The 18848-nt window shown below is 47.1% G+C and overlaps 1 protein-coding gene across 4 annotated transcripts in view; it reads right to left on the reverse strand.

The window, feature by feature from the left end:
• Window positions 1-18848, reverse strand: part of Egflam (EGF like, fibronectin type III and laminin G domains) — a 167471-nt gene that overhangs the window by 21846 nt on the left and 126777 nt on the right. For 2 of the 4 annotated variants that reach the window (XM_048428864.3, XM_087896919.1), the window contains 6 exons: window positions 17188-17377; window positions 14207-14332; window positions 12868-13111; window positions 7317-7428; window positions 4144-4260; window positions 1602-1782 (listed from right to left, as the gene is read on the reverse strand). In XM_048428864.3, the coding sequence (XP_048284821.3) occupies window positions 1602-1782; window positions 4144-4260; window positions 7317-7428; window positions 12868-13111; window positions 14207-14332; window positions 17188-17377 (970 nt within the window). Of the gene's footprint in view, window positions 1-1601; window positions 1783-4143; window positions 4261-7316; window positions 7429-12867; window positions 13112-14206; window positions 14333-17187; window positions 17378-18848 lie in introns of those variants that run through there. The other 2 variants (XM_087896921.1, XM_087896920.1) reach the window with 1 other exon arrangement.

The raw sequence follows: 18848 nt of genomic DNA on the forward strand, positions 1-18848 counted from the left end.
CTATCTATCTATCATCTATCTATCATCTATCTATCTATCTATCTATCTATCTATCTATCTATCTATCTATATCTATTTTTGAGGCAGGATCTCTTATTGAAGCTGGAGCCATTTGCCCTGAATCCAAACCCAGTTTTCTAAAGGAACAGGCCACTCCTGAAGTAGACACTCCTTCAAATATCATCCCTCAGCTCCATAACAATGTGAGAGTTAGAATTAGAATCTGAGATCCATAAAGTTACTCTCATTTGCCCTGTCAGACAGACTCCTGAAGTCACTTAAAGGTAAGAAATGCTACTAAGCTGTTTAACTGGCAAATTGGCACCTTCCATAGTCTCCACAACTGCTGTAAACAATTCCTTGACGGTCCCATGTACAAAATATCCACCTGTAAAATTTAGAGTTTTCTTCTTTTTGTAGAAATCTGCAACAGTGAAAACAGGAGAAAGCAAGCATAGGGCTTTCACAGGTTCATTGATTCATCTCTTTCAGGCCTGTTTGCTTCAGTCAATAACAGCTCTAGGGCAGGCGGGCCATCCTGACTAGAAATGAGATGGTCTGCGTGACCTAGAATGTGGCATATTTGGACAGGTACAGACCACGTGCAGATGCCAAGACCAGGCTTCTGCTTCCCTTAAGTAGGTAGAGGAAGGGTCAAGCAGGGTCTGTAGTTTGTGGCCCTCCAACCTTTCAGACTGAGCTCATGATGGAAGCTCACAGCACCTGCTAGGGAGCTTATTTCTCTCATCAGTGATAATAGTGGCTCGTATCAGGGTGACAATCAGCAGGGAGACTTCGCGATGTTTCTACACATTGTCTCATTTAGTGGGTACCGCAGTCACTGGTGAATGAGAACATTTGGGACCCAGACGGGTTCAATAGCATGGAATAGAGCACTGGACAGAAGGTTGTGCATACTTTGGTTTGGAGAACTAATGCATTGTTCATATTTTTCTATATTTGGGCAGCGTTTCCCTTTACAGCATCCAAAGATTTCTCAGGACATAAGCAAAGGCCAGGATGCTCTTGGAGTAGCTCGAAGCGCAAATCCTTAAGTCCTTGTTGTGTCCAGGTTAACCTTTTGGAAAAGAGCCTACAAGAGGATTCTTAGGTTAGGTGTTGGACAGGCCCTTTACCTACTCTTACAGAGTTACTTTAGGACTGAATTCTTCTTAAGCAATTACAGTAGCTTATATGATGTAATAGTTACCCGATACGTTGCTGAAGTTGCTGATCAAAATGACCAGGACCTGTATTGTCAATTCTCCCTTCCAGAGTACTGCTCTCACCATACCTGGTGGCATGAGACTGTAATGCCAGCATCTTGGGAGGCTGAGGCAGTAGATTGTAAATTCAAGGCCTATCTGGACTCTACATTAGCTTAAGACTAGCCTGGGCAAGTTAGTGAGACATTCTTTCAAAACCAAAAACTATAGAAAGGACTGGGCATGCATTTTAGTGACTGAGTGCTTGCCAAATGTGTGTGAGGTTCTGGCTTCAAGGTTCAGGACTGTGGGGCGAAAAGAAACAAGAGTGGTCCCCATAATTCAGTTTGCGGCCTCCATGCCCTCCAGGAAGCCACATTAAGACCCCAAATGTACCTTTCTGGCAGTTCATGCCCTCGAAGCCCAAGGGGCAGTCACACTCATAGTCCTCTTTCCTGGGCCGGCAGCTGCCCCCGTGGGCACAGGGGTTTCCCACACAGGGGTGGGCTGCATTCTCCACGTTCACTCCAGATGTGAAGTCATGCTTCACGTGGATGGGCCGGTCATTCAGGATAATCTTAGGATACAGAAAAAGAGAGAAATCAAGACTTGGGAAAGCGAACTTACTGCTTACCAGCCCTAGCTACACATAATGATGGAGGTTAACCAAAGGGAGAAAATCTCCATGCTAATCTGGCGGTCCTTCAGATGAAGGGGAACAGAAGGGTTGAGTTCTGCTCCTGGGGGAAGCCGCAGACGAGAGCCCTCTCTGGTGACCAGTGACCTCAGAAATGGCAGTGTTTCCCTCTGCAGGAACACTCCTTAAGACAGAAAGCAAACAACTCAAAACAGCTTTAGTAAATCCTGAAACTGACCAGATACTAGGGCTCTTCCTCAGGAGAGTATCTAAACAGTAAAGCCTGCTGAGGGACAGACAAGCCAAGCTACAAAGAAGATTCTCAGGCAGAACTTCCTGGGAGCTGTCTAGGCCTAGCAGCCTGAAAGAAACGGAGGTGGCCAACAATCTGAAAGAAGCAGAGGCCAGATAGACTCCATAGAAAAGGATCAGACTGAGAGACTCTGGGAAATGAAATTCCGACCTGTTGCGCCACCTGTAGGTGGTGCTATGTACTGCAGGTTTCTTCTGACTGAGTTGTCACCCATGCTGGTGGGCTTTGGTGATGCAGTTGTTTTTGAATGACTTCTGCGGCTGTAAGTGACCTCTCACCCATATTTCTGTAAGTCAGCTTTCTCGTATACTTCCTCGATACTGTGTGATGTCACCGACATCAGAACCCAGGCCTCACGGACTCTCCCACTGTCCTTGTCTTTCTTCTGCAACATTTCTGAGTTCCCTCCATCTCCACACCTCTACAGAATGCAGCAAAGCTCAGGCTTCCCCTTTGCTCCACTGTGCATATACTTCCCGAGGTGGGGAGCCCTGCTCCTTCTCTCCTGGCAGACGGCTGTAGGCAAAGTTATAATATATTCCTGGAGAATGCTGCTAGGTGACTTCCCTCCTCCTAACTCTTTAGCCCTTAACTTAGCATGCAGAATGCCCATGTCCTTGGAGCTGTTGCTGCTAGCTTTGCAACACTGAGACACAGAAGTACCCTGGGGACCCCCTGTTGCCTGGGGTGCTGCCTAGCAGAGATGTTTTGTATTAGAAATCTGCTTTCTTTTCCAAAGATGTACTTCACTCTTGAAGAGTGTTGCAAGTTTGGGAGGAAACCTCTCCGGGCCCTGAATCTGAGAAGCCACTAGCGAGGACCCTGACCCTTCCCTAATCTCCCCCTTTCATACTGCAGGTGAAAAAAAAAATACAAAATCCAGCTGTATGTGCTCCAACCAATACAAGCCCAGCGCTTGTCTCCTGCTGGCTGTGGAAAGGCAGCCTCCTCGAGGGCAGGAGAGAAGGGCTGTGTGCCCGGTGATCCAGGGGCGAAGCTGGAGAAGGGAGGGCGTGTGGGTGAGCTTTTTCATATCTCGAAACTGTGCAAATGTGACCAGTTCCTCTTGTGGGGAACCAAAGTCTGATTGGAGATGCTAATGATATCGTAGTTCAGCTCCAAAAGGGCGTGTGAGCGCAGGCAGATGCTGGCTGGGCCTTCCCTGAACCAGCGCTGAGTTGTAAGGACACACGCCAGAGGCTTCCCAGAGCGCAATCTCCAGATTACGGTAGGACTTTCTTTTGGTGCCACTGCCCCTTCGTCTTTTACTCTCACGCTTTGTCATGGGTCCTGCCTCAGTCCCCAGGCCACCCCTTCATCATGAAAGGGAAATAGGATGAGGCTAACCAAGGGTCAAAACTCACTTTTCTTCAGTGCTGGCCACCCTGCAAGTCTGGGCTCTGAGTCAGTCTGCATTTCTGTAGTCAATAGAATACATCCTTCTGACCTGAGGGGTCTCGGGCATCCCCATGAGAAGGAATAGGGGGATATGTGGGAACTGGGTCAGCATCTTCCACTACCTAACCATTCTTTTGTCATTACCATTCTGGAGAATGTCCCTGGAATCTCAGAGCACCACCGTATGACTGACGAGCAGCGGCTGCTCATGGGTGGGTGGGAAGAGCAGCTGGCTCTCGCCAGTAACTCAGAGAACAGCCTAAGCTTAACCCCTCCCCCTGCCTCTGCTTGCCCCTTTCCTGGTTACGCAAGCATCTGCAGCCTTCTGGTGGCAGTTATCTCTACCGATAGCCCCAGAAAAGTTGGGGAAATTCTGCTGAAAAAAACATCACCTTGACTTCCTAGAATCTCTCTATACTGAACAGAAACCCAGGAACTGGTATATGGAAAACTAGATCGTAAGTGTTAAACAATAAAACTGTAACCATTTTGGCATTTTCCCAAACCGTCTTTCTGAGGCGCAGCAGATAACGCTGATTGCAGTTCTTAACGCTATGTGCAGTAAGAGCGACAGGGAAGTGAAGCTGTACCTTCTGGATGCTTCCACTGAATGGATGCAGGATGCCCGAGTTCTTCTTGACATCATCGTAGTTTGGGACTCCGCCAATAAAAATATCCGTATTGCAGTTAATCTGGGTGAAGCCTCCCTGCCAAGGCACAAAGAACAGCGAGTCGGAGACTAACTGTAGGATAGATGGTGGCAACAGCCTCAAGAGTCACCATAGCAGCCTGGCTGCATGCTGTTTTGTGTGGTATTTGGATGTCAGAAAGTTTCCTCGACGCCTTGGGGCTCAGTTTCACTGTGTGCAAATAGCATCATCATATAGTATCTGAGTTCCGGGTGCATTGTAATGCATGCATAGACCGCATCCTGTCCACCCATGAGCAGTACTACTTCGAGGAGCAGTACTCCACCCTCAGGAAAACTGCCTCCAACTGGTAGAGCTCAGATGGGACCAGGGAGCAGGAAAGGAATGACCCTCTCTGGGCAGAAGATTTCAGAGCTTGGGAGTGGGTCTCTGCATCGCTTCTTCCCTCTCCTTCTTTCAGTTTAGCTCCTCAGTGGAAGCTGTAGTGAGCCATTGGTGGCCATATGCATGGGAGAAAACTAACCCTTTGTTATGAAAAGATGATGTTCTGGAGTTGTGGGTAATGGTCTAGCCTGTTCTGAAGGTTGGGATTCTCTTTAGTTAGACTTTGCTCAGAGTTAAACATAGTATTAGCATTCCAATATGTGCCTACTGCTGTATTTGGTAATGGCATGGATAGAAAGCATAGAGTGGGGTTCTTACGATCAAATAAATGTAAAGAACAAAGAAGTTTTTCCATCCTCCCAGGTCTTGAGGAGCCCACCACTGTCCTCCCTTGCCTCCGGGTAGCAAGATGTGCATAACAGCATCTAAGCCCAACATAAGCCGTGAACAGTATGTTAAGTTATTGTAAGATAACAGAAATAACTCAAAATCTGATATCATTGGGCATCAAAACACTTTAGCAAACAAAGATATTATTTTTGGAGTTGGAAAGATGGCTCTGGTTAAGAGTGCTTGCTGAGTAATCAGAAGCAGAACTCAAACCATAGCACCTATGTAACAAGGTAGGTATTCCACAAATGCCTCTGGGGGCTCCATCACCCTCTTCTGACTGCCCCCCCCATGCATAGGTGTGTGCACACACCTAGGCACACATATTCCCACACAGACTCAGACACTCACACACATAAATCAACATTTTAAAAGACATTGTGTTTATGCTAAAAGAAAAACAAATAGTAGTACAATTAATCCACTTAACAAACATTATTAGGCATCTACTTACTGTGCTCAAGAGATGTATTAAAAGCTGTAGGAAAGACCAGTACTTGCCTTCTGTGGGTTTACGCTAATGGGAAATATGGGCAAGTTCATTGGTAGCTAGAACCAGAGCAGGTGAGGATGTCCGGGTTCCTATTAGGATACCAGAGGAAGGGGAAGCTTCTTATCTCACCCTGGACATAGGGAGTGGGAGAGCTGACCAAGGAAGGGCGGTCACTGTGGATTGGAGGAAGTCAGGGTTGGAGGATCTGTAAGTATAACCCAGAGCTAGGAGGACCAGGCAGTGCAGGACCTCAGAAACCATGTGAGGACTTTGAATTTGACCCAAAAGGCAACAAGTCTGAAGGAAGAGCGGGCTAAGTGTTTTAGGAAGATCATTAGTCAGAGGGAGGAGAATGGATTGGGGATCTTATCAGGGATGAAGAAAAAGAGACAGATGATCATAGAGGACCATGCTCCACTTGCCTCTAGAGTACCTACAGGACCTGACTCCCATTTGCAAAGACATGGAATCTAAGCCTGGTCCATGCTAGGATAGGACATTACCAGTGAGCTAAGCCCCAGCCCCTTACAGTTCTTAATTCAATACAAGGTCATGAAGGAAGCACAGAGACCCTTGGGAATCCTTGTGGCCTGAGAGAAAACTTGTTACAGCCGAAGCTGGCATCACACACTCACAAGAATTTCTCTCTTGTCTTTGACCCCAGAGTTGAGTTATCAGAGGAAAGAAAGAAGGCTGTGTAGTCAACAGCAGACTGATCTTCAAGTCGAACTCAAGGCTCTGAAATGACTGTGAGTCCCACTGTATCCAGTGAACAGGGTGAGATTGGCTTCACTTTGGCTTTGGAACAACCATCCCTCCTGCTGGGGAGGCAAGGCTCAATTCTCACACCCAAGGAAGGGAGGTGGTAGCCTATCGTTTTATGCAAATTGCCCTCTTTAAAAATGTTTTTCTTTGAATGTGAACTTGGAAATAAAATCAACTACAGTGGAAATTCTATGCCCTTGAGTCTATAGTAGCACAGTGTTAAATAACGAGGCGAGCAAGGGAAGTGTCGTAAACTTGACTGTGTGCGGGTCACGGCTGTGATTTGCTTATGTGATTCTCCTAACTCTCCTAATGACTCTGATGCGTGCTATCATCATCAGGATTGTCTCCATTGATATAAGGATAACGGTGCCAATGAGCAAAACATAAGCTCAGCAGTCCCATGACCAGCCTGAGCTCACCCCACTGGTGAGCGGTGGAGCTGGATTTGGAAGCTCAGGATCTAGTTCGGTAGCATGCTCTTGTCAAGCATGTCATCCCTACACTGCTGGGTCTGTGATCTCAGTCACCACACCATATAGATGGCGAGAACCGTGGCAGAGGCAGAGGGGGGTATGTGTGAAAGGAGAGTTCTTAAAAGTGCCCTGGTTGCTAATTATTAACAAAGTAAAACTCACAGGTTTGTAACAAGCCTGTGAGGCCAGCACTGTTGTTGTCATTCCCGTTCATGGTGGCAGAATAGAACTGTAACTGTCTAATGGAGAGCTGGGATTTCAGCCTCAGACTAGAATCTGTATACTCAGAGGCTACATGAGGTTGCTTTAAGAAAAACATTTGTTCACATGTTGTGTGTGTTTGTGTGTGTGTGTGTGTGTGTGTGTGTGTTTACCTACATGATATACTATATAGCACATGTGTCAAGGTCAGAGGACAGCTTGCAGGAGCTAATCTTCTCCTTCTCCTCTGTGGATTCTGGGGATCAAACAGGTCATCAGCCTTGGAGGCAAGTACCTTAACCCACTTAGCAGCCCGCTTCGTGCTATTTTTTTTTTAACCAACATCAATGGGAAACAATGGTCTGGTCCACATCAACCACTGAGAGAGACAAGTGGGTCCTTACCTTTGCCATTCCCTCCACTACCTTCTGCTTGTCTACCTGTAAGATACCATTCTTCGCTGTGCGAGACACACGGAGCTCGTGCCATTGGCCGAGGGTGAGGGGATCCTCGCTCCTGTCAAAGAAAGATGTGATGCTGACATTCTGTGTGCGCTTGATGGAATGAGGAAACCCGGCTGACTGGTACAGTATTATTTGGGGTGTCTCTTTGAGGGGTTTATGAGAGACAAGCCTATGAATTGATGAACTGAGCAAAGAAGACAGCTTTCACCAATGTACGTGGACATTATCTAATCTGTGGTGGGTTTGAACAGAATGAAAAGACAGGAAAAGTGGAACTTTCTCCCTTGGCCGGAGCTTTAACATCCACCTTATCCCACCCTTGGGCAGTAGCACCGCTCTTGGTTCGTGAGACATGGGTCAGAACTTGTATCATCGGTGTCCTGGCTCCTGGTCCTTTGGACTCAGACTGCAACTTGTGCCATGGAGTCACCTGTATGTCTGAGAAGAACTACACCATAGACATTTTTCTTGGCTTCTAGCCTCCCTGAAGAAAACTGTGGGTTGCCTCAGTCCCATAGCCATAAGAGATAAACTCACCAGACAAATGCTTTCCTATGTTTCTATCTGTTTTCCCATTGGTTCTGTGTGGCCGGAGGCTTTTCTGTCCTGACCGCCAGTTCCTGTAGCTGTTTCTAAATAATCACTCCAACGGTTTAATATTAATTATAATTGTTTGGCCAATAGTTCAGGCTTATTACTGGCTATCTCTTGCATTTAAATTAACCCATTCTATTAATTTGAGTATCACCACATGGTCCATAGCTTACTGATAATGCTCTGGCAGCTGCTGGTGTCTCTCTTGACCCCACCTTCTTTCTCCCTGTATTCAGTCTGACTTTCCCACCTAGTTATATTCTACCCTGCCAGAGGCCAAAGTTCCTTTATTCATCAACCAATAAAAGCAACACATATTCTCAATGTACAGAAGGACATCCCACGTCAGTTCCGTTTCTCTGGAGACTCCTAACGACTAGAGATGGAAACTGCGCATAAGCCAGCATGTCATGGGTGTGAGCCACCATCTCATCGGTGCAGCTGTGATGGGATGGATGCCACCCGTAGGCACCCACCTGTATTAGTTACTTTTCTGGCTGCTGTGTTCAAGTTCAAGAAGTAACTTGCCAGAGAGAGGGCTCATTTTGGCTTACGGTTACAGAAAACGTTATCAAGTCCTAGCGGAGATGAGCAGGTCATCTGACTTCCCTCAGCGAATGACTGTGACGTGGCAGAGTCAGTCAGATCAGCCTTTTCCTTCACGGGTTGTTTTGGACCATGGGATTGTGTCACAGCCATAGAAAGCAAAGGAGGGCACGCAGCAAGCGTGTTTACCAGCTGATCCACCTTGTGAGTCCCCCTGTCTGGTTTTGAGACAAGGTCTCACTATGTAAATCTGACTGGCCTGGAACTTGGCTGTGGACACCAGGCTGGCCTCCTGCTCTCAGAGTTCTGCCTGCCTCTGCCTTCTGTGTGCCAGGATTGCGGCTGTGCACCATCGCACTTGGCTCATTTGAAATTTTTTGTAATAGAATATCAGTGAAAAAATGCTCTGGCTTGCAAATGTCCCCAAAAATCATGTATCAAAAATCTTAATCCTCAATGCAACACGGAGAGTTGTAAACTTTGAGAGAAGACTACTGAGGGAATATGGTCTTTGTCTCATGAGAAGATTAATGTCATGATCACTTGGTATTTCTCATAAAAAATTTCAGCCTCTTCCTTCCTGAATACTCGCACAGATGTGTACTCATAGTCATCTCTCTTCTCCCTTAGGGTGACACCAGAAGGCCCTTACCAGCATGCACATTATCTGACCTTGGATTTCCTAGGCCCCATAAATGGGAGTTGTAAGTTTCGGCTCTTCACAAGCTCTTCCTGTTCCCCATGGTCTATTAGAGCAACACACAAAGGTTCAGGACAAGGAGAGGCAGGGTTTGTGTTCACTGGTGCTCTGATGGGCGCTCCGATGACCTTAAAAGTTCAGTTACTAAGTCAAGGTTGGAGCACTTGATGCCGAAATGTTACTGCAGGAGTTTCACAAGTTGCTTTTTAGAGTGAGGTGTGCAGAAAGAATATAATCAATGCATTTCTATTTCTAACTATGTCTAGCTCCTGGCCTTTACTGAACCTCCCAATTACTTTTTGCTCCTGTATCATCTTTAGAAAACGACAGAGAATACCAATGGCATGATTATTAAAGGGTCAGCACCCCCTAATTTGATTCCTCTGCTCAGGCAAATGCTTTTGTGATTTGTCCTTAGCAATTAGAATTTAATCACCTTGGCTAAATCAATATGCAATAAAGAAACAAGCAGGCCTTTTTAAGTGGTCTATTTCCATAATGACTAACCACACACTTGTCATGTTCCTGTCCTGCAGAGGTCACTGGCTGTCAATCCGACACCGTCTTCTGCACGGTTATATTGATCCCAGTCATCGAGAGCTCATTCCGATTGTCTTGATGCTCGAATCAAGCTCATAATGATTTTGACCACAATACCCTTTTCCTGAAATTAAAATGACTTGCCAATTCCATAATTTCCTACACTTCAGGCTCTCACCAAATTTCCTTAATTAAGTGAGGGATTCTTTGAAATAGTTTTCAAAATAAATAACTCCCCACGAGGCATGTGAAATAGTAATAGTGATCCTGGCTGTCAAGTTGAATGGAACGGGGGTGGGATGGGAGGCCAATAGTGGTTTAATCTCTGGTAAGTCTTGTTTTATCATCACTCAGGAGCCAAGAATTTTTTCCTCTAATCACCTTCCCTGACAGGTAGGAAAAGGATAACTCACGTGTAAAAGAAACTAAAATACTTCTTATTAAAAATTAGCATTGATGTATGAAAAAGAAATGTTGGACACCTTAGGATCTAGCTGCTAGTGACCCCAAACTAAGATCTGCTACTACTGGGGGCAGGGCAGGCGGGAGGATCACGTGTTCTGAGAGAGTGTGAGGCATGCCTGTGCCTCCAGATCTTGAGGCCACTCTTTACCCAGAAGGGGTGACTCAAAGTGCAAGGTGATTATCAAGGTGTCTTCCCCTCTAAACTTGACATATACTTCTAAGTGAATTGCTTATGCTGTTTTGCATAATCATATGTAAATTGAATCAATTAAATAACCACAAAAGTTGTCTTGAGATATAGGATGCTTTACATAACCAGAGGGGAAAAATGTTTGTCCCTTCCCCAGGGTGGGAGGTGTCAACTGATGCAGAAACTCAGCCACAAGGACAAGAGAAAAAAAATATTCCTTTGACTAACAGTTGAAACTTAATAGAGACAGCATTTCCCGTCAGCCGTAAAAAGTAGTCATCAGTCGAGGGCAATGAGTAGTGCTAATATCTCCCACACACTTCTAAAAATGCCAGGCCAGCAACATCAACAACCACTGAGGACAGCCGCAATTTCCTTGGAAGCAACAGCAGGCTGAAAGCCTGTGGCAGGGTTTAAGCAAAGTCCCAGGCACTCTCAAAAAAAGAATTAGACAAACATAGCAGTGGTGACCTCTGTACTGGATTAGGGGCCCTGGAGCTTGAAGGTTAAAAGGACTGTTATGAGACGCCTAGGAAGAGGTCTTGCTGTCAAACTGACATCTAAATATTTATGTTCACACCCATAGATCTGGGCTGCTCTCAACATCGGCCAGGAAACCTTCTTTCTGCTGTGTGCAGATGTCAAGGGAAAGATGCACAGCTGGACAAAGTGCCGAGACTAAGATACTAAATGATTAGCCTAAGCGGGACAACTCCATCATTCCCATCCCCTCTCATCCACCCCTGCCACCAATGCTCAGGGGTCAGGAAAGAAGAGGAGGCAGAAAGAATGTGAGAGCCAGAGGCGGGGAAGACTGCTATAGTACATTGTCTCTAGACTTTATGGGGCTGTGACAAGTGTCAGCTAACAGAAGCTGCTGTTACCTGCACAAGATCAAGCCAGCAAAATGCTGGGCAAGAGGTGGAGGGTTAGCTCCAACTCTCAAGCCTTATTGAGGAGCTCTTGGCAGTTGGCCGTTGCTGGGAGAGAGAGAATCATTCCTTTTGTAGGTGTGGCCATTGATAGGATTCCCAGGATCCAGAAGATGGCCCCACACTCACAAATATATATGTGCTCTAACTGAACTTAGTGAGTTATTAAAAAAAAAAAGGTAGGAAGTTGGGAAGGAAATGTGTTAGGAAGATCTGAAAGTGTAAATAGAAAAATAGATATGGTTATATTTCACTGACTATATGCATAGAATTTTCAAGAATAAAGAAAAATAAATTCATGTTTTTTAAAATAAATAAAGCACAAATAATTATTTTTCAAATAGGGAGACATGAACAAGAAAAACATTTCCATCTTCCAAACAAGTCTCCAATGGTCTCCAAAGGCCATGGAACCGCTGTAGAGGAACAATGGATCTTTGAAGGGATTGAGTAGTTCAGACTAGATAGCAAGACGAACCGGTTTGGCAAGGATGATCAAATGCTTTAGAAGTCCCCTCCACTGCCACACTACTGAAACCCTCATCCTAGGTCCTGTGCCAGCATTTGTGGAGGGGTCGTGGTTAGGCTCCTCCATAGGAAATGGGCGTATACGACAAGTTGTGAGTCACGGTCAGGGAAATAATTCAAGAGGAACGTTGTAATTTGATCTTTCTGGTGTACATGCGTGTGTGATATGCATCGTGTGTGCTGATGTGTGTGTGTGTGTGTGTGTATGCCTGCGCATGTGTACGCTGAGGCCAGGGTTGATACCAGGTGTGCTTCTCAAGCACTATCCATCTTGATTTTGGAGACAGCGTTTCTCGCTGAACACAGAGTCTGCTGATTCGGCTAGAACGGCCGGCCAGTGAGCTCTGAGGGTCCACCTGCTTGCTCCTAAGTGTTGAACTTTCAGATGTGAGCCATTTTTCCTGGCTCTTGACATGCGTGCTGGGGATCTGACCTCAGGTCCCCGTGCCAATGCCGAAAGCACTTTAATGACTGAATCATCTCTCTCCAGCCCCTATGAATACACTTTTATAGTCAACATTTATTCACTGAGTGCCCAACATACGCTGCTCTATTTAAGGTGAGGACTGGCTATAGTTCCCTGAGTGGCTGGCTACTGATGGCACTGAATGTCCCCAGGGGGAAATAAAGGCAGATTGCTCCCACGGAAAGCAAGCCCATTTTCCATAATCTGAAGTTGGGAATTAATATGTGTTTTATAGGTATTTGGTGAAAAAAAGGAGGGAGGGAAAAGGGGAGGAAGGGTGGGGGTGAAAGGGACGGGGAGAGGGAAAGGGAGAAAGAGAGAGAGAGAGAGAGAGAGAGAGAGAGAGAGAGAGAATGAGTATACAGTCTACAGGTGGTCTGGCATAGTCATAAGCAGGGCAGGCTTCCATGGACCACAGATGCTGGCAAAGAGAAAACAGGAAGAGAGTGGGTGGGTAGCAATTTAGTGGTCATAGTGGTGGTGGCTGTGGCTCTGGAGAGGAGGAAGTTGCACAAGACTTTGGCCCTCACCTGAGAACTCCAGTCCCCGAACCGCAGTCGAAGCGGAATTCCACGTGGCCCCCAGCCATATTGAGGGACAGGAAGTCCTTGCTGCCTGTGTCATAGCTGTACAGGAGGACACCATCCGCTGAGTCGGGCCGAAATGTGATCTCGAACTCCGTGAAAGAAAGGTAATGCTGGGGCCCCAGGGGCCAGGGTGTGACGGCGTAGGACCTCAGTGACTCTCTGAACTGAGGGATGCTCAAGGCAAATGCTGAGGAGACAAGCAAAGTGTTAAAAGATCGCGGTGTGGCCGAGACCAGCTAGCGAACGGCATGTGGCTGCGCTGTTTTCCTCCTGGGCAGGGACTTGCCTCCACCTCCCAGTTGCCCTGTGGGTAGTAGGTGGTATGGCTGAGTTATGACAGTGGAGGGCGGGTAGTCTGGTCCCTAAAACTTTCTTCCTTCGCTGTGTTTATCTCTTCGAGATAAAAGATTCTGAGGGGTGGAGACTCTGCTCCCTGTCTGACTTCATGGCAGCAGAACAACCTCTAACACTAATGACCTGAGGTGACACAGCAGGAGAGCAAGAATCAGACCCTCTGGTGTGAGGTTAAAGAAACTCCGAGATGCCCCTGGCCAGTCCTGACTCAGTTACACTCTTCCACAGACTTGAGATTTGAGGAGATAGTGAGAATACTTTCCCCTGTGTAGTATCTTAGTTTCAAGCCTGAGTCGTTCGTAGACAACTCTGACTACTTTTGTAATCTTAGCTCCAGTTTTATTCTCTTTTGTTTTTAATTTTTGATTTCTGGAAAAATTAATACAAGTTCAAACCTTCATGTGTTTTCTTCATCAAAATCTTTAAAACTCTCAGTTATTTTTTTCTGAATGTTTGTTTGTCCATATTGTATGAGGTTGGACATCACATGCATGCGTACAGACACTTCGGCATACATGTGTGTATCCATGATACAGTCTAGAAAGACGGGCTAAATCATCAGGTCAGAGGAGAGAAGTAAAAACAAGAACACCGTTGTCTTATCATGCTATTGATTTGTGCATGCACTTTGCCAATATTTTCTTGGAAACTGTCAGGTTAGAAAGAGCATGAGATTTTAGTACACTTAAGTCAGTCTTACACAAGCACACCAGTGCAGGCTTCCCAGGTGCCGGAGGAGCCAGCTCCTGCTTAGCTTATTAAAAGGAGCATAACTGTGGTTGGTTTAAGTCTCTGGCCCTCTGAGTCTCCCATCCCTCCCAGCAAAGCAACCTGGATCCCTTAAGAATAGGCAGAACTTTGCTGACTGGGCACTGATGGAAAGTTACATCCACTTGCGTCAACACGGCCAGCCCCACCCCCATCTCACCATTTTCACAGTGTCGACCCCTGTACCCCAGCGGACAGAGGCAGATGTAAGAGTCGGCTCTGATGGCTGCACAGGTTCCTCCGTTGATGCAGGAGGCGGCGTCACAGATCCCGCTGCTGCATTCCCCTAAACAGAGGGAGGGTCACAGAGCCAGGTCACCAGGTGCCCTCCCAGAGATACAGCCACCCTGTAGGGCCCCATTCCTGCAGTTCTTCCCTGCATAACAGACCCGCAATCAGCAAAGGGGAACACTCTCTTCTTTGTGTTGTCTTATCCCCTGGAAGAGCCACCGACTTTTCAAACGTGATGGACACAATAAATCAAAGGACACATTTTATAACCACCGAGGGGGATGATGGAGTGGTTCCTGCTTTTAATCCATCTCTCTGCTGTTCCTGAAAGAGGGATGGACAACAATCTGCCCCTCCCCCAACACCAGAGTGTTTACATTAAAAGCATCCTGATTGCGTGATCCCAATTAGCTTAAGTGCTGCTGCCTTGCTGGTTCAAAGCTCAGCCATGCAAGGCAAGCCTGGAAAAAGCAGAACTCATACAGATCATGAAGCTTCTCTCTGGGGCAGGACGAGGGGTCGTGCCACGAGGGGAGGAGCCTTGGCACATGCCCCAGAACCCTGCTTTTCCTTCCACAGTTAGGTTCTCTCCTAGTGAAAAGCACTACAGGGTCATCTTAATGTCACAGAATGTGAGTATGAGTGTGTGTGTGTGTGTGTGTGTGTGTGAGAGAGAGAGAGAGAGAGAGAGAGAGAGAGAGAGAGAGAGAGAGAAAGAGAAAGAGAGAGAGAATGTACAAGTCTTATAATCAAACAGGTAGGAAGGACTACCTTGTCATTTCCTCACGCATCCTCTGACAGGGAGACTCCCTGACTTGCTCTGGCTGCCTCTCTTCTGTGCCTCATCACAGTCTCTCTGGAAACACTAGGTGTGTATAAATCACTTTTTCCAGGGAGGAGGTCAAAGCGCATGTGTCTGCCAGGGATACAAGGAGTCTAGGCATGCTGTTTGCCAGTGTTCTGCCACACTTACCTAACTTGGTAGCCATTCCCTAGAGATGAACAGACCCCCTTGATCTGGCTGTGTCACCCCAGCAAGACCCGTCTCATCCTCACCATAAAGACTCTCCTAGAGGAGGTGGGCAAGGCTACATGCTCGGTTCTCACATGGGACAAGGAGACCAACTTCAGGTGGTTAAACACCTCCAAATCCCTGGCTAGTGGACTACCCGGGTGAGTGGGTCTCTGAGAATCCCAGCTGCTAGCTGCTGGGTCAAGTAAAACTGACCACCATCTGTCTCCTTCTGTTCTCAGCTCTGGGAACACGGCTTCCGGTCCGTGTTCAGAGACACCGGCTTTAGTGTGACAGCAAGACTCCCATGGGGCCAAGGGACCAATAGTTCCGGTTCCAGAGGAGGAGTGGAGTCTGTGGCTTATTTCAGATTCATGGGGGAGAAAGTAATATTCAAATCTTCTTCCTGCAATGTGGCTTTTTTAAGAGGAGGGAATAGAAGTGGGGCATGGAGGCCTGGCGGGCGCTTCCTTGAGGAGTTCCGTGAAGCTGCTTTGTTAATGGCATTCAAGGTCTCTGATGGGAGGCAGAGAAGGAGAGGGGAAGACATCCTATGGGACGGTAATGGGGACCAGAGAGGATGGCAGTAGCAGAGACAGAGATTGAAGGGCTTCGTTATAGAGGCTGGGGGTGGGGGGTATGGAGCATCCAGCTTACTCTCGGAGAAGAAGTAAAGGGCTTGGAGGAGAAGAGCAAAAGAGGAGTCCCCTCTAGCATCATTTAAACTTAGACACTCTGGGCATGTCATGGCTGGAGTTAGAGGTCCTTTGAGGGAGAGTTTTCCCGAGTTCCCGCAGTCATTAATGGTGGGTCTATGCCCAGGTTGGCAGAAGACACAAAGAGAAAGTGAAGGTCTAGGAGCTCCACGAACACCCTGGTTAACATGAACAGGAGCTACTGGTTTGGGAATATGGTGCTCTGGACAAAACTCTATCTCCCAAACACACAGGCCGAAGACCTAATATCACATGAGGTCACCAGAGTGAAGCAATAATCTGGTCTAATCGAGGTACTTAGGAGAGGAAATCTGAACTCCTGAGACACAAGGGGTGTGGCCCACAGAGGCAAGGCTGACCCTGAGTGGAAGAGGTGATAGCTGGCCATTTGTAAGCCAAGGAGAAAGGCCTGGGAGAAAGGGACTCCCATGCACCTGGACCACAACCCCACAGCTCCTTCAACCACGAGGAAAAGATTTCCGTTTAACCCACAGAGGCCATGGTGTTTCACTGTGCTGTGTCTAGCAGACTCAGGCAGTCCCTGGAGGAAATGGCCCCTACCCTGCTGCTTTCCAAGGTTGACCAGATGGTCTTGTTGCTGAAAATCAACCCCCACTCTGCTGCCACCCTGGACACACACCTCACTCTGCAAGCCCCCACCATTCATCTATATATCGGCCATAGTAATATTCTCTCCCCTCTCTAATTAGGGTAAATGAGAGGGTAGACAAGAACGCGTTGGGTAGTATGGTCAAGAATGAGATTGTTCTGGGGCTGGAGAGATGGCTCGGTGGCTAAGAGCACTTGCTGTTCTTGCAGAGGACCCAGGTTCCATTACCAGTGTCCACACGGTGGCTCACAACTACAAGTAAATCCAGTTCCAGGGGATTCAGACCCTCCTCTGGCTTCAGTGGGAACCAGGCACACAAATAACACACATATACGTGCAGGCGGGCATGAATGCATCTGGGTGAAAGGTCAAACAAAGTACATGCTTCTCTGTCCAATGAGCTCAGGCTATCCTGGTCGCAAGGCACAGCACATTTGGTCTCAGAATGGATGTGTTCATAGAACACAGACTTGGGATCATCACTCCCGAAGCCTTGTGTAAACCAGTTGTACCTCTCCTCACTCCAACCAGAAAGGAAGCCGCCAGATCCAGTCTAGCCCCTGGGCACTCACCTACATCAGCCCCATTGAGGGCGTTTCCCAGTGGCCAGGGTCTCATGTCAATCTTCTTCCCATTAACAGCAAGCGACTGCACACAGCCTTGGAAGCCATGGTTTGTCCCTGTGGCTCTCACCAGCCAGTAAGCGCTGGGAGCACCACCAAGATACAAAGGCGACCGGAAGGTAATTTTACTGTACTGGCCCTTTAAGAAAAATGAAAATTTTATCTCACTTTAAAAGTAGAGAAAGAAAGAAAGAAAGAAAGAAAGAAAGAAAGAAAGAAAGGCAGAAAGAAAGGAAAAGAAAACCCAAAACACAATGGATTGCGTTGCAGGGGATGGGATGACTAAGATGTAGGTTAAAACCTTAGGAATTCCTGTATCTGGGTTTGTCTTTAGGACAGGGCCCTGTTAGGTAATGAAGTCCATGGTTATTGACTACTGTAGTTGACCCGCTGACTCCTTTGAGGGTTGCGCTTCCAGGAGCAGCGATTTTGGAATGGCTGCAAAGGAAGGAAGGAGGTCAGATCCAAGCCAATCTAGCCGTCTCTGAAGCAGGCTGGCACCAAAAACCAACAGTGCCCTTTCCAGTCCTCACAGCGACCAACCTACTGTGTACCTTGGATGGGTCACGGGGCTATTCTGTGTATGCAAAGGTGGCAGGGCGTGTGGGAGAGCAGTTGTCTGCACATCTGCCCTTCCACGATCCCAGCCATCTTCACATTAAGCACTGTAAGAACTATTGCTGGGAAATATCCAACAAGTTGAATTACAGAATATCTTGAAATTTACTCATAGGTATGATTTCTTTTCTTCTTTATTTATTTTCTTTCTTTCTTTTTTTAAATTTTTAAGTCTTACCATGAATCAGCAAAGTTTCTAACCCAGAGCCAAACCAGCAGTCCGAAATGTTAAGTTTGGAGGTTACACAGCCCAGGGCTGCACGTGGAGTGGGAGAAAATTAAGACACCCTTGGTTGTTCTATTTTTAGCACAAGACTGTCTCACTCATCTAGATTAAATGATAAACGTGGGAGCCAGGAGAAGGTGCAGCCCTAGAACTTATAAAACGTCCCAACTCAGTCCCCGACTCTAATGTGTATCCTTAAGGGGGTTGCGTCCTTCCAGCAAGTGGAGATCTAATCACTGTCTATCTTTTTCTTCGCACAGGTAGGAAGCACGTGTAAACAGGAGACTGGACGACTCAGTACTCAGAAGGTTCTAAGCATTCGTTGCCGTGTACAAGCTGCTTCCAGCACACAAATCAAATGCTCTCTTGGCTTGTTCTATCCAGAGTCTCAGCTCCACACACCACCCTCATTGTTCTGTTCTGGGCCTTGGCCTGTGGCTCCCTGGAGTGTGCTTTGACTGTGCAGGTGAGTGCCTGGGTTCCCAGGGCAGCCTCTGACAGCTGGGGTAGCTCTGAGGACGATGTTGTTCCCTAACTCTCCTTCAATCAGATGGAAACCATACCAGGAAGAGCCATGCTGGATTCTCAGTCTTTCTGACTCCTTCTGCCCTGTCCAACTTCTCTAAAACCATTCTCTTCCCTGGGGACACCTTCTATGCACATTCTATGCACAGGGCTTCCCCTTGGGCTTGTTTCTGGGGAACCAGCTTAAAATAGATTCACTGTCTCCTGGCAATTATTAAATGCTCCCCAGCTGAGGGCCTGC

The sequence above is a fragment of the Myodes glareolus genome, chromosome 15 (genome assembly GCF_982192425.1).
Source record: "Myodes glareolus chromosome 15, mMyoGla1.1, whole genome shotgun sequence".
In the NCBI taxonomy this organism is placed as follows: Eukaryota; Metazoa; Chordata; class Mammalia; order Rodentia; family Cricetidae; genus Myodes; species Myodes glareolus.